The 15,869-nt window shown below is 42.7% G+C and overlaps 1 protein-coding gene across 2 annotated transcripts; it reads left to right on the top strand.

Annotated features, from left to right (window-relative positions):
- The first annotated feature begins 658 nt into the window (after window positions 1-658).
- On the top strand, window positions 659-14,726 carry acot9.1 (acyl-CoA thioesterase 9, tandem duplicate 1). Of its 2 annotated transcripts, XM_071904398.2 has the most exons (16): window positions 659-792; window positions 1,364-1,464; window positions 3,776-3,802; window positions 4,800-4,845; window positions 6,430-6,600; window positions 7,132-7,169; window positions 7,510-7,593; window positions 8,394-8,497; window positions 8,798-8,871; window positions 8,989-9,056; window positions 9,315-9,426; window positions 10,293-10,383; window positions 10,827-10,912; window positions 11,515-11,602; window positions 12,866-13,016; window positions 13,875-14,726. In XM_071904398.2, exons 1-16 carry the CDS (start codon window positions 779-781, stop codon window positions 13,928-13,930), a joined length of 1,311 nt encoding a protein of 436 aa, XP_071760499.1. In that variant the 5' UTR covers window positions 659-778; the 3' UTR covers window positions 13,931-14,726. The 2 variants fall into 2 exon arrangements, with proteins under 2 accessions (XP_071760499.1, XP_071760500.1); XM_071904399.2 differs by lacking the exon at window positions 3,776-3,802.
- The last annotated feature ends 1,143 nt before the right edge of the window (window positions 14,727-15,869 follow it).

The following is a 15,869-nucleotide window of genomic DNA, read 5'->3' as shown; positions in this document are numbered from 1 at the left end:
AGAAATGTCAGTGTTTGAAAAGCAGTCACCTAGCCAGCTAACATACCCGGCAGAGGTGAGACCGGGTCAACTTTGCTGGAGTCCCAAGTCAGTCTCAAGTCAAGCACTAGCACTCATTGCAACGTCTCTCAAGATCTTTTTGGCTCTGTTTAGCCCAGTTTTAGACCAAGCAGTGGATACATTATTACATATCTAAACAATGCATTAACAGCTGTAAATAGGTCTATCAAAAATATGCACCAGAGAAGTCCTTATGTACAAGGTAATGCTTTGTTTACTTAAGGAAAAGTACTTCACACAACACTATGAACTGTGGCAAATAGCAGGCAAAAATATGTGTTGTGTTATACGCTGAGAAAATGTAAGCCGTTTAGTTGATACTGAATCAAATGTTGTCAGTCAGTTTTTATTTCCCATTTAATTTATTTGCATAAATGATGTAAATACGCCCTGATAGAGAGACTCACTTTGCATGTATGTTTTGCCCGCTGCTGTTTGCACTCCAACACTGCCCATGCCCGTGCCCGCCCGTCATGTATTCGGCAGGGTATCGAGAGCCCTTAATCGAGTGCACCCTCTGTTTTCATCTATCGACGTAATGTGATAGGGGCGGGGCGAAAGAGCAACGCGGAAGCAACCGAGTCTGCTGCTGCTGCTGGCACCTTGGCACCGCTCTGCCGAGAAAATCTGTGATTCCTTCACCGCTTCTCTCTTCTTTCATCAGTCGCTCGCTTCCTCTGCTCCCCCGAGCCTCTGTCGCTAACACCCAACACACAACATGCTCTCACCGAGGTCAGTGTGATGAATTTTAACATGATTTAGATGTTGAAGCTGCTGCAGGATGCTGGACTTGCTAACTAGCAACGCTAGCTAGTAGCAAGTTTGCGAGTCAGCTAAAGCTAGGAATTCTAGGCAGTCCTGTCAGTTGTTTTGACCAACTGTGCCAGTCTCACAGATGATTTGTCTTAGTATTTTGTCTGTATAGCTGTTGTATGGTTCTGTGCTATATGGGTGAAGAAATTAGCGCCGCCTGGACATGTTAGCCAGGCCCCAGCAGGGTGGGGATTGTATACATAAGGGGTGTGTCGGCTTCAAATTGAGCAACATGGAGGAAATGTTTCCTCAACAACAAAAGCCGCCGAGTAAAACCGAACTGGCCGGTAACGGTAACGCTGTAGCTTCTCGTGCTGTGACGGTCTGTCTGTCTAAAGCTCCACTCCTCTGTCAGCTGTTGGATGTGGGGAAGCGGGGCAGGGTTCAGACACTCAGGATGCCTTCAGACAGCTGTAATTAACAGCTATAATTAGGAGTATAGGATGTAAGCGGACTCCTTGGCCATAATGCCATCAGTTTTTCCTGGCAGGTTCCTGTTGCTACGGTCCACTGCGTCCTTGACGACCAGGGCGTTCTGCGCAGGTGCAGGTGGTGTGTCTCCGCAGGGCAGCGCGCCGGACATGGCTGAGGGTAAGGATGAAGCGTCACTTCCTGTTTGACTTGATCGATAGTTAGATGAAAAAGTATTCTGGCACAAGTTCACCCACTGGCAAGCTGCATGGGATGGGCAGCTCACACCTGCAGTACTGAGAACAAATATGACTTGATTGACAGCTCCAGACCTGGTATGCTGTATTCAAATACTGTATGAGCTTCCTGCTTTTCAGGTTGTAAACACTAGTTGGAAATTTGGTGTTTGGCGTTGGAGCTGACTGACCTGAATTCTGAGGTCACAGCAAGGAAATACCTGTAGACAAGTGTAGGGAATGACATATGCATTTAAAATAAAACAATCAAAATGAACAATTCTCATGACATAATCATTTTATGATCACAAAGCTCCTGCACACTGTCTCCAATGCAAGTTTCACATTTATTGTGACAAAAAAACTCTTAAAATGTAGTTGACTTTGCAATGTTTTGTACGCTGTAAAACATGAACTCACTTCTCGTTCACTAAGTGTATGTCAGCTGATCAGGAGCAACCAAAACTTGTCTACAGACGACTTCAGTCATCTTCGATGGTTTTAAATGAGACTGAATGTGTGAACACTTCTAAATTGGTGTTTTGAGCTGTCAGCTTGTTCCAATAGTTATTTATTCCCATGTGACTTGAATGCAGCATCAGGCTGTGATGGAGGCGACAGGACAAACCCTATTCTGTAACTCCACCAGTTTAACCTGGATGGCCTCAAGATGGATGATGTTGTTATTCATCTGTATTTCCTGGCACATCTTGTGTCCGAACACACGTCGATTTAAGGCACTGGAGGATATTTTTGACAATTTGCCGTGCAGCAGTTGGTCAAAACCAGGTTCTGATATGACGCTTTCCCCCTTAGGTATATAAAAACAAATGTATGTAAATAAATGTATGTAAAATGTATGATAAAAAGCAAATGGATGTAAAGAAAAAAGGGGATATATCCTTGGTTATATAAAAAACAATATATATATATGCAAAGAAAAGGCACTTACAGCACTCAATTTTGTTGATGTCAGAAATGGAGCGCTTGATCTCCATCATCAGCAAGTACAGTTGTACAAAGGTCACCTTGGTAAATCCCAGCCTGAGACTTTGAACTACAAGTACCACAGTAGATTGTAACTGCAGATGAGTAACAGTGACATCTTGAGGCCGTTGGGGTGAAGTCCACCATCATCTGCTGTGTTTACAGGCCTGTTTTGATCACAGACAGCAGAGCGTCATCACGGCTGTAACAGTCTTTGATCAGACACAGCTGTAGACATGACTTGACTGCAGTCAGTTCAGCGGGACATCGGCCCTCCAGTGTGTTCTCAGGGGGCTCGTATCTTCAAAAGAGTTTTTCTCACCAAAACAAAAACAAAGTGAAGGAGTATTTTGTACTTCCTCCACTGGTACTGTCTGGGAACGGATCAGAGTGTTCAAAAAGATTAAGAAGTCCCAGGCGCTCAGGAGTGTAGAGTTAAAAAGCCCTTAACATACAGACATGTATGTGTTTATGATATACGTACATGTGTGACACCCTGATGAAGGCTTTGGTAGCTGCAACACGTAGGTCGCAGTAAGAAGGATTTTAACACGTTTTGCAGCCAAGCTTTGTTCAAACCCACAGAACTTTATTTAAAATCCTAGTCCAGATCCCAAGGTTTCCAGAGACACCAAATATGTCAGGCTGGATTACAGGGAAATGTGTACAAAATGATGCACAAGACATCTAGATTTTTTTCCATTTGATATAATGGTGCAGCCATAAAACAATGGCACCTTGGGTTTGAATATTTCACTCAGTATCAGCAGCTGTAGCTTCAGTGAAGCGTTGGAACGAGCAGATACAGAATATGGATGCTTTTTCTAATTTTGAAGCTACTTAAGGGGAAATTTAAGGGGAAGCTCAGGGTGCGAGGGGTTAATGTCTGAGCCTTAATGAAATATAGGCTTTTTTAACTCTACACTGCATGTGAGTACCTTGGACTTAATTTTTTAGAAGTTTTGTCACAGCCTTTTGAGGTTATTATGTAAACTAACCTCTTTGTATCCTGTTTTCAAGTTACTTACAGTGTTTTATTCAGCCTTCTTCATGTTTTGGGAAAATCCAGAGGAAATGACAATATAATATCAGCCAGTGGAATCATGTGAAATTAGTTGTCCAGTGAAACATTTTCAGCAGTTGAAGCCATAAACGTGTCTAGAATAACTTGGGAACAGACTTGAATCTCTGTGTGAACCAACTTCTCTCCCTCCGCCCAGTCTCGTCCCCTGACCTTTCACCCCTGATCACATTCTGTTTCTCCACAGGAGATGCGCATTTACATGTGTCCAATGGTGTGTGTTGGTAAACCAAGACCAATCCTAACTACTCTTTAACACTTAGTTTACTCCTGATTCTCTCTCCTAATTTGCACATAATTCACCATTAATTTCTGCTGCATGTCGTCACCCTTTAGCTAAACACTCTCTCTCTCTCCAGACACGCACGTTGTCCTGTGTACAGTAGACTAGATTTTACTGTACGTCTATTGCCTTTTGGTGGATTCAGACTTAAGCTGGGCTGGATTCTCTCTCCCTTCACTCTCCACAGTAGAGCTGCAGCATTTTCTGATGATATCTACTAACTTTTTTATTTTTTCTCTCTCGCTCCCTGCGGCGCCGAGCTGCAGTGTTTTGGTACTGCTTGTTCCCACATGATAATTGTCTCCGTTTGACTGATCTCTCTCTCTCTCTCTCTCTCTCTCTCTCTCTTTCTCCACGCTTCTCCCTTTCTTTTCTCTCTGTTGTTTTATATTGTCTCACAGTAAGCACATTACTGAGCTGCAGCCTTCTGTTGAGGCAAACAGCAAGTCAAAAACACATTGTGCATATAACTCCATATTAGTAGAACGTGAATTTTCAGATGAGTGATGTTTTCAACTCTCATTATCCAAAAAACAAAGATTTTTGTAGTTCTATATTTCCAGAAGTTGTGTACTTTTGGGTTCCATTACATATTCACCCTCCAAATGATTTTTATTGACTGTACTGCAAACTGCAAACACATTAAGCGGTCATAAAATTATGAAACTGGCTTAATCGATATGTTTATTCATGTCAAGGCTTCAGTTGACAAATCCAAAATGATAATTAACTGTTAACTGTCTGTTTTTGTTACATAACCGGAGAGAAAGGCACACACACACACCCGTCACACAACGAGGAAGACGGCAGCGGTTTGCTGCTGTTCTGAGAGAGACAGTATGAAACATGCAACCATGAACATTCAGTGCTTTCACACACACACACACACACACACACACTGTCTGATTGTTTCTTTTCTGTTTTCCAGTGCGCAACAGGCTGAGGAAGATTGTGGGAGCTTCCACTAACTGGAGGTACTGAACCGTCTGTGTTTACATATGGAGCTACTGGATATAAAAATGAAGTTGGACTTACTTAGAGCCAGAAAGACTAGCCAACTGTACATACAAGCCATACAAGATGTAGTATTAGCCAGCGTTTATGACATTTAGATACACTTTTTTGTAGTTGTGCAGAAAGCTAACATTAAGCTGCTTTATAAGTTATTTATAGATCTAGCTAGCTGGAATTCACCAGCTGTTTTCCCCTGCTGAGTCCAAATTGCAGCTCATTCCTCTGAAGACAATGAAAACTCTTGGACTAGCCCTTCTGTGCATGACAAACAATTTATTCTGCAGTTTCAAAGCTTTATTTTGTTATTTGCATTAGTGCACCCATTCGGATAGCTGTTACTAAAAGCGGACACTTTTTTCCTTTCGAGGGTCTCGTTTTACCCACAATTCAGAGCCTGTTTGAGTATGTAGGTCGGTTTTAGATTAGTCGCTAATAAGTGTTTTTATTCAAGAGGTAAATTCAGATGGCTGCAGCAGCTCTGATTAAAAGTTTCACTCTAACTCTATGCAACTGGCTCCAGGACCATGATCGACAAACGTGACCTTCCTGAACTTCATTATGAGGATTATATAAATGTCGTTAGGACTGTAGTTTCCAGATGTAAATAACAAGCTACTATATGACAGTTGAGTTAATTGGAAATATGAAGCAGTGATGTGGTTTGTCCTGGCGGTGCCGCCCATCTGCAGAGGGAGGGAGTGTCATCCCTCTGCAGCAGGACGAGGCACGCTGCATGTTATCATCCACTGGCAGCACATCTCACATTACATAAACACTTTTTAACTTCAGCTGTGGGCTCTTCCAACTTTTCACCTTCACATGATGGGCTGGTGTTTGTTGTGTGTCCGCGGGTTAAAATTGAATGACAATTTAATGAATAGTGTTTTAACCATGTAGAAATCTGTAGTTGGGTCTACCGCCAATCAATCCCAAATTACTCACATACAGCCCTGGGGCAGGACTGTGGTGCAAACATGGCTGCCGCTGAAAACGGTAATGGCCCGATGCCACAATCATGTCATATCAGATGAGGTGAAAGAACAACATGACATCTTTAACTTGTCGGAACGCTCGCATCCAAAATCACTTTTATTTAGAAATTTAAAATCAATCATTAAACTACAGCAGATATTGCTTTCTTTATGTAAGTAGAGTTGGTTGTTTTAGTGTGAATGAAACTGATAATTTGGATTTTTATTGCCGTAGACTGCCGGCATTGGTGGATTTGCTGCCATGTTTGCCACCTGTGTTGACACATTTCCATAATTCACGACTCAAAGTGGGAATAACGTTTTTTTCCCAGTCGGCAGCTTGTTTTTACGGTACATCCGATATGACATGAACGTGGCACGACTATCAAATGTTGGGGGTCTGAGAGGGAGAGAGGTGAAGTGGAGGGAAGGAGGGAGGAAGGAAAACGTATCGAGTTCTCTAGCTTAAAATGGTGCAGAGAGTTTACTGGGGATTTACAACATCTCTAATAGCGTGCTCTCTCTCTCTCTCTCTCTCTCTCTCTCCCTCTCCCTCTCCCTCTCTCCCTCCAGTGACCACCAGCAGGCGTTAGCAGAGCGCGTGTCGCTGTCGTCCATGCTAGCCAACTCTCAGAGCGATCTGCCAGCCAGGAGGATGAAGGACAGTTTCCTGGAGGTCCACCTCCCTCTGGGCTCCGAGCCGCAGCTCAGAGAGAAATACCTCACCTACCACAACACTGTCAGGTACGCAACAACACCACAACACCCCCCGATGTGTAGGGTGAAGGAGGACACTGAGTTTTTGGGAGATTGTCCCTTTGGAAACCTGTTAAGTGATGAGAACAAAGACACCAAAATCATCCATGTGTCCCCGGTAGATCATTGGCTCAGGTGCTCCATGCTAACACTTTAGCATACACTATGTTGAGTGATGGTAGGCTCCATGCTAACACTTTAGCATACACTATGTTGAGTGATGGTAGGCTCCATGCTAACACTTTAGCATACACTATGTTGAGTGATGGTAGGCTCCATGCTAACACTTTAGCATACACTATGTTGAGTGATGGTAGGCTCCATGCTAACACTTTAGCATACACTATGTTGAGTGATGGTAGGCTCCATGCTAACACTTTAGCATACACTATGTTGAGTGATGGTAGGCTCCATGCTAACACTTTAGCATACACTATGTTGAGTGATGGTAGGCTCCATGCTAACACTTTAGGATACACTATGTTCAGTGGCTCTAATTGATCATCTGCCTCTTTTCAGGTTTGGAAGAATCCTGGAGGACCTGGACAGTTTAGCAGGTATCACATTATACTATACATGTTACATAATATTGATGCAGGGACTTTAACACAGACCACCAGCCAAATCCTGGTCAGTTTTGGCTGTGGCTGGTAACTTTGTCTCCTAACAGCCAAGTTTGCACATAAACAACCATCCATGTCATTTCCTGCACTTGATGTTTTCTGCATAATGTTTGCATAACCAAATTAATACGGCTGTACTGTAAGTTTGTATAATATCATGTAACACGCTGAACATACATCGAACCTGTTGTTGATAGCTGTACTTGGTGAATATGTGTTCTCTTAGTAAATTAGTAAACTTAATTCCTTTTTCTTTCCCGGTCTCCCTCCTCAGTCCTCATCTCTTACTCTCACACCCATAATGAGGCTCTGCCCAGGTCTCCTCTGTCCATTGTCACCGCCCTGGTGGACAAGATAGGTAAGACTCTCAGGTGGCACAACAGAAGGGCCAATAAAGTGTTTAGGGTGCGATCACACTTACAGTTTGTTTTCTTTGCTCTGAACCACAGTGGGAAAAGTTTAATTTGTTGCATTTTTCTAGCAAAAGAAAAAGTCACATGGACTCACAAGCAGCTTGTTTATTGGACAGCGTTTCAGTAACGCCACGTTAGAGATTTGGCCGCATAGGTGGAGTCAAAACAAATCTGTTTTCAGTCCCTGTAACTTCAGCTAAGCATGATGGTACGACACTATTCTTGTGTATCGTTTCAAGGAGTTGAGAAATGTGCTCTTTGGCCTAGACATTTCACCTCATCTTGACTCTGAGTTTGACCTCAGTTCATTTTGTTCTGCTCGGATTTCCAAGCATGAGGAACTGCTGGTTATCAGATGTCAACATCCGTCTCTTTCTACCCATAATCCCTTGCTGTAGCTGGTTCGAATTACATTCTCACTCCTAACGAACCGCACCGCAGTTCTCTTGTTAGAGGACTGAGACTCTCGGTGGCGTTATTTGGTGCCGCCAGAGTTCAAAGGTCACCGTTCTCACCCGGACAAACCGAGCTAAAGGAGGAAACACTCCAGAATTTGTAAACAGTAAACAGCTCCAAACACGCTTGGTGTGAACGCAGCCTTGGATTCAAATGCTTCTCTCTTAGAAGTTATGCTCAAGTCCCAGACATCATAGTCATTAGAGCTACAGTCCCACAAATTAGTCCCAAGCTATATAGCCTTGTTCATGTTGGTATGAAAATGTGTACTTTTTTGTTTGTGAGACAGACATGAGGAAGCACATCATCTATCCAGACTGCGACATCAAGTTCACTGGTCATGTGACGTGGGTGGGAAGGACCTCTATTGAAGCCAAGATGCACATGTCTCAGGTAGGCACTCTGACCTGCTTACTTACACACACAAGTTTACATTTCCAGTTTGTTTGTTTGGAATAAACAGAAGAAGAAGAACTGGGTAGTTAGCATGAGCAGTGATAGCCACCATGACTGAACAGACAAAGAAAAGAAGAAACTCAAACTGCATCAACAGAAAATCCAAGCTCCGCCCACACTGTTTGATTGACAGGTGATCTGTGGGAAGTGCAGTGCAGAAACACCACAGCGATGAGGCTGAGCAACAAAGATGGAGACTAAACAACGTGACTGATGTGACTCTGTGTGTTTTCTCAGTACCACGATGGAGCCTACAGTCCAGTTCTGGATGCTACATTTGTCATGGTGGCCAGAGACCCAGAAAACAAGAGGTAGGATACACAGCAGAGTGTGTGTGGGTGTGTGTGTGTGTATCTGTTGATTCACCCATCAGTCCACCCAGTCCAGACCTTCACCTCCTTCATGTTCATGTATGTGTTTTATTCCAGGGCAGCGTTTGTGAATCCGCTGAAGCCAGAAGGGCCGGAAGAGGAGAAACTATTCCAGGAAGGAGAAAGTAAGAGATGACGATGTAAACAATGTCTAGATTATGTCTGTGTAGGTTCATTACAGTCATCCAGGTAGTAAATAAAAACAAAATCCACAGGACGTCTTCAACGCTTCAATTTTAAGTCTAGTGGATTTTGTTTTTATTTTTTGGACACAGTGTCTAGATTATGTCATCTGTGTTTCTGTCCTTTTCATGGCAACTTTATCCCTTCTTTTCCTCTCATGTGTGTGTGTGTGTGTGTGTGTGTGTGTGTGCCGTCTCCAGCCAATAAGTCCCGTCGTGTGGGGATGAGCACTGCGTCTCTACTGAAGGTGGCTCCTACCGCCGACGAGAGGAAGATCGTACACAGCCTGTTCCTCAACACTCTGGACTCAAAGTATGACTGAGATACTGTCAACTTTAAAGCTGCACTAGGCCAGATTTTGCTACGTATAAATCCACCTGTTTTATCAGCCTGAATCACAATGTGGGGCTGCAACAGAGAAGAGCGTCCCATGATGATGTAGATTTGCCCTGTTTGCCTAGATGAAGATGAAACTCTGGTGTTATGGTTGCTGGCAGGAAATCTTCCACCAACAAGAAGTGATGAATCAAAACTTTAGCAAATACAAATTGTCTCTTAAACAGCAGAATGAGCAGCAAAGAAGATGTAGAAGAAGAAGAAATTTAGTTTACCGATATCACATTACAGGATTTCTGGGTATTGAAGTCCTCAGAATTCAAACAGTTGCCTCCCGCTGCCAGTGTGCAAAGTTTGCTAGAGCAGCTTCAACACTGGATTGCTGTAAATGGCTTCTTTTAACACCACACGATACTTTAAAAATCAGAAATATACCGTTTTATATCCTCCATTATCAAGCCATTATCCAGGGTCGTCGGCACATATGGGATAATTGTGAGGATCATTTGTGTAAAAGGTTTCAATACAGTTGTAATATAAATGGAAATGGTACAAAGAACAGACGCTCAATTTACTAAGTCAAAATGTCTCCTTATGTACCAGCGAGTTTCACTAGTAGCACAATTTAACATTCAAGAACAAATTACTTGAGTAAGTAGGGACACTTCAGCAAAATCTTAGGATAGGGTATGTGCGCGCACACACACACATACACACACACACACTCACACTCACTTACAGAGTACAGGTGCAAGTACAAGATGAGGTATAGATCTTAGGAGCTGCAGGAGATGGAGTGTGTCTTTAACACGCTGGTGTGTGTGTGTGTGTGTGTGTTCCAGGACAGTTAGTTTCCACAGCAGAGTTCTGCCTCCAAACTCGGTGTGGATGGAAGACGCCAAGATCAAAGGACTGGAGATCTGCCATCCGCAGGTGAGAGGGAGGAAAGGCTGGGAGGAGAAAACGAGGAAAGAGATGAAAATTTAAATTTGTTATTTTATTGTTCAGTTATGTTTTTTTGTAAATTGATTCTTCATTTAAAGGCAGTAATGTCTCCCAGAGTTTCTGTACCATTGAACAGGTGTGATGTCACTCTGCCTTAAAGAGCTGCTGACACTAAAAGGATTTCATCAATTTGGTTTCAGTGGAGAGTTTTAGTGTCCCATGATGGACTAAATGCTGCTTCAGAGGCTTTTCCACCCTGACAAGAAGAACATTGTGGAGGAAAACACTCAATCCTTGTAATTTTTTGGGCTTGAAAATGGAAACATGTAACAATATATCAGCAGCCTCAATACAAAACGATCAGTATCTGTATCAGCCTTCAAAAACCCATATCAGTCGAACCCTGATCCAGCCGGTGTGTGTTTCTCCAGGAGAGGAATATCTTCAACAGGATCTTCGGAGGTTTCCTGATGAGGAAAGCCTACGAGCTCGGCTGGGCCAACGCCTGCTCCTATGGGTGAGAGACTATGTTAGAGAGAGAGAGAGAGAGACATGAAGGCCTGTATGTTTGGCAAAATGTTGACTTCAGTACCAATAACAGCTCAGGTATCTTTTTAAATACCACCATTTTAGCTTTTTGTCTATCAAACAGCCATCTTTTGTTCTTTTGAAGAAGAAAAATGGGATCAGAAACTATAAAGTGTTTCATGTAGCACATACAGAATATCTTGCTGACGCACAACTTCCTCTTGTCTTGCACGCAAGCAGCAAAATAGCATGATCATCTAGACCATATGATGTTCTGGTTAAAGGTCAGGCACACACGTGAGTTTGAGCATCATGCAAACTGACCACAGTAAATATGACATGAAAAGGTCACAAAATAGAGAATCAGCTTCAGATAAACTCTAGTGTTATTTCTCCAATCAGCTGCTGTGGTCATTTTTCATTTCTTTAGTGTAACTTGAATCAAAGTGCAATCAGAAAAACAGATTTGCTTGACCCAAAGAAGAGTAAAATCTTAATATTTTGGCCAAGGACTTTACTTAATAGTGATGTGACATTTCAAAGTGTGTGTTGGCTTCCCTGGATCCAACATGTCTCCCTGCTGTGTTGCAGAGGATGTCGCCCCACCCTGGTCGCTGTTGATGACATCATGTTCCAGAAACCTGTGGAGATTGGCTCCCTGCTGCTGCTCTCATCACAGGTCAGAGGGTGTGTGTGTGTGTGTGTGTGTGTGTGTGTGTGTGTGTGTGTGTGTGTCGGGGGGGGCAGACGGGGGCAGAAGTATAGGGGTGTGTTTGGGGTGTAAGTATGGGTGTGTTTGGGGTGTAAGTATAGGTGTGTTTGGGGTGTAAGTATAGGTGTGTTTGGGGTGTAAGTTTAAGTGTGTTTGGGGTGTAAGTATAGGTGTGTTTGGGGTGTAAGTATAGGTGTGTTTGGGGTGTAAGTATAGGTGTGTTTGAGGTGTAAATTTGGGTGTGTTTGGGGTGTAAATTTGGGTGTGTTTGGGGTGTAAGTATAGGTGTGTTTGGGGTGTAAGTATAGGTGTGTTTGGGGTGTAAGTATAGGTGTGTTTGGGGTGTAAGTATAGGTGTGTTTGGAGTGTAAGTATAGGTGTGTTTGAGGTGTAAATTTGGGTGTGTTTGGGGTGTAAATTTGGGTGTGTTTGGGGTGTAAATTTAAGTGTGTTTGGGGTGTAAGTTTAAGTGTGTTTGGGGTGTAAGTATAGGTGTGTTTGGGGTGTAAGTATAGGTGTGTTTGGGGTGTAAGTATAGGTGTGTTTGGGGTGTAACTATAGGTGTGTTTGGAGTGTAAGTATAGGTGTGTTTGAGGTGTAAATTTGGGTGTGTTTGGGGTGTAAATTTGGGTGTGTTTGGGGTGTAAGTATAGGTGTGTTTGGGGTGTAAGTATAGGTGTGTTTGGGGTGTAAGTTTAAGTGTGTTTGGGGTGTAAATTTAAGTGTGTTTGGGGTGTAAGTTTGGGTGTGTTTGGGGTGTAAGTTTAAGTGTGTTAGGGTTTTAAGTGTGTTTGGGGTGTAAGTTTGGGTGTGTTTGCGGTGTAAATTTAAGTGTGTTTGGGGTGTAAGTTTGGGTGTGTTTGGGGTGTAAGTTTGGGTGTGTTTGGGGTGTAAGTTTAAGTGTGTTAGGGTTTTAAGTGTATTTGGGGTGTAAGTTTGGGTGTGTTTGCAGTGTAAATTTAAGTGTGTTTGGGGTGTAAGTTTGGGTGTGTTTGGGGTGTAAGTTTGGGTGTGTTTGGGGTGTAAGTTTAAGTGTGTTAGGGTTTTAAGTGTATTTGGGGTGTAAGTTTGGGTGCAATGCAAGGTGTCCGGTGTCTGTGGGATGAGATAGACATGCTGCGTGTGTGTGTGTGCGTGCGTGCATGTGTGTGTCTCAATGACTTGACCCAGATATCACACACACCCTGCCTGGGCTTCATGTTACTGTGTGTGTGTGTGTGTGTGTGTCAGGTGTGTTACACGGAGGGGAAGCACATCCAGGTCAGAGTTCACACCGAGGTGTTCGACCCTCTGACCCGGCAGCACAACACCACCAACGTCTTCCACTTCACCTTCGCCTCCGACAGAGACGTCCCCAACATCGTCCCAAAGACCTACGGAGGTTAGCCCCGCCCACACGTGATGTCACTGCAGCATCACACACATCGATTATTGAAAGTGGCCTAGAGCAGTGGTTCTCAAACTGGGGGTTGGGAAGCCCCGGGGAGTCGTGTGATCATTTTGGGGGGGGTTGTGAGATGATTTATGGGACATGAAAAAAAACAACACATTTATACTAAACAAATGTACAGTAATGGTGTCATTTTTCTGATTTTTCTATCATGTTTGCTTTTTTTCTTGTGAAATACAGAATAGTTTTCAGTCTCTAGATCTCCCCTGATAATCAAATGAAACAACCTGAAAAGGGAAAATCGTTTTTTAATTTTGGGGCATTTTCACCTTTTTATTAGACAGTACAAAGTAGAGAAAGACAGGACAGACTGGGAGAGAAAGGGAGATGACATACGACAAAGGTCCCGGGTCCCGGATTCAAACCCAGGACGTTACGTTTACATGCTACCAGCCTTAGACCACGGAGCCACCAGGACACCCGGAAAATACATTTTTGGGTGAACTATTCTCCACTCTGCATGTGCAGCCTGTTACAGAGGGGCGAGAGTTAATTTTAAGGAGTCACAAGCCAAAAAAGGTTGAGAACCACTGGACTGGAGGCTGCAAATATTCATTATTTTGCAAGAGAAGGCATCTGTTATAAAGTATACAGACATGATGATGAATTCTCACTTTAGAAATAAAATCCATAAAATGTATGGGATGAAAATGTTTGCCATAAAACATCATGATCCCCAAGTTGAGAACCACTGCTGCTATCTGACACTGTGATAGAGTTTATTGTTTAATTTAGAGTTTAATTACAGTTTATTATTGTGTTTATTATTGTGATGTTTTGTGTTGACAGAGTCGATGCTGTATCTGGATGGGAAGAGACACTTTAACCAGACAGTGGAGCACTGAGAGCCCAGAGGCTGCTTCACACTCCTACTGCCTGCCAAAGCCTTACACTGTCTGTCCCAGAGGGTGTGTGTGTGTGTGTGTATGCGTGTGTGTGTGTATGCATGTGTATGTGCACACGTTTGCGTCCATTGGTTTAGAAGAATGACAGATTTGCTTTAATATTATAGTGTACACTCTTTTTTTTATATTGCACTGTGTACCGTTACATAACCTGCATGCTGTTTATCTTCCTGTTTATTTCTGATTCCTGTGGTTTACAGAGGAGAGGCTTTTTATTAATTTACATTTTATTTACTACTCTCTGACAGCTGGAACCACGGCGGGAAATAAACATATTTTACTGCGGCTGGCAAGTTTGCAGCCGTCGGTCAGAGGTTCTTCTCACTTCTCATTTGACTGGTAAAGGAGGAAAATGGAGGAAGAGTTTAGTTTCTCATCCTCTTACTGGTAGAAACCTCACACGTTACTGTGTCACTGTTACTGTGTCACTGTTACTGTGTCACTGTTTCACGGTTGCCATCACTTTATGTTACATTCGTATATTCAACTGTTGCTTCTACGCACAAAACTCTTCCATGCAGCAACTCCAACCTCGTTTTTTTTTAAAACTTTTTTATTTTACATGGAAAACTGTATTCTGAATGTGTGTCGTTGTTTGCCTGGTTGTTGTGAGTGGAAGGAAGGAAGGAAGGATGGATGGATGGAAGGAAGGAAGGATGGAAGGTGCCATTTATGCTGCCTTAGGTCATGGAGTGAAGTTGGAGAAACACAATAAATGAATTCCTATTTATCTTCACTTTATAATCGTCTTTGTGTTTTTGCTTTCCTTCCATGTGATATGGACGTGACTCACTGATCTCAGTTATTTAACATACAAATGTAAGTTGTATTGTTCTGTTTAGAGTTGCTGGTGGTGAAGTTTCCAGTTTTATACTTTTCAATATCAGTATATAAACAGTAACTGCTAACATGCAAAATCCCACGTTAAATAATCTAATTCATGTTCATTGCATTGAACTGCATGGCAATATAAAGTATAACGTAGATAAAATTGTAATTTTCAAATATATTTCCCTAATTTGTTTCAGATCTCATTTGCTTTTTATCAGTACTTTATACAGCAGAATTGTGCATCATGATAACTTTATATCAGTTTTTCATCACAATGATTCTATTGAAAGACGATAAAGGACAATACTGAGTTACTGCCCAGGCTGCTGTGAGGAATTCATTAACAAAATCGGCGCAGAATCTGAACAAAACCTCTACTTCCATCATGATACTACCTAAAACTAGTTTAATATATAACATCTTCTCAACCATGAGCCTGCAGGGTTTCTGCTGTAGTGTTTAATTGAAATGAAAACCTGCAGTCGATTGGGCTTCAATGGCACATTGTTGAGTGAGGAACAGTAGTGTCTAGAAGTTACATTAGATTATTATTAATGTGGAGCAGTGATCTAGGCTGGATCGCACTATGACAGATTTCATTTCTTATTTGGGTCCCGGGCTGAAAAGTGTAAAAAGCCGGTCTGAGGCCTGTACTACAAAGCAGGATTTGGGGTTAGCGAGGTAACCTCAGGTTTAACCCTGGCTTTTCGGTCTCACGAAGGTGGTTCACTTCTAACCGGGGTAGATCACCATGGTAACTGATGCTGCACGGGAACCTGCTCCGGAGCAGCTTCAGTTCAGGGTATCGCCTTCTGACCAATCAGCTCTCTGGAAACCGGAGTCACCATTCCTACAGGATCCCGATATGGACAAATATACAAATGTAAATCACAATAAAAAACTGAAAACTGTTAGGCTATTTTTGACTTAACAGACAGTAAGAAGTGCTGTTCGCAGGGCGACGTGTTTACAGACCAGTAGAATCACGTTGTTTTCCATGATAACTTATTATATCGGAGATATAGCAGGTAGGCTACTTACTTGACCA

This window comes from Centroberyx gerrardi, chromosome 22 (assembly GCF_048128805.1).
Source record: "Centroberyx gerrardi isolate f3 chromosome 22, fCenGer3.hap1.cur.20231027, whole genome shotgun sequence".
Classification (NCBI taxonomy): Eukaryota; Metazoa; Chordata; class Actinopteri; order Beryciformes; family Berycidae; genus Centroberyx; species Centroberyx gerrardi.
This window is presented reverse-complemented; position numbering and strand designations above follow the sequence as displayed.

Excerpts from the sequence above, each read along its gene's own strand:
- acot9.1 (XM_071904398.2), top strand. Across the intron at positions 1,465-3,775 it reads CGCGCCGGACATGGCTGAGG|GAGATGCGCATTTACATGTG; the intron begins GTAAGGATGAAG and ends GTTTCTCCACAG. Across the intron at positions 6,601-7,131 it reads ACCTACCACAACACTGTCAG|GTTTGGAAGAATCCTGGAGG; the intron begins GTACGCAACAAC and ends GCCTCTTTTCAG.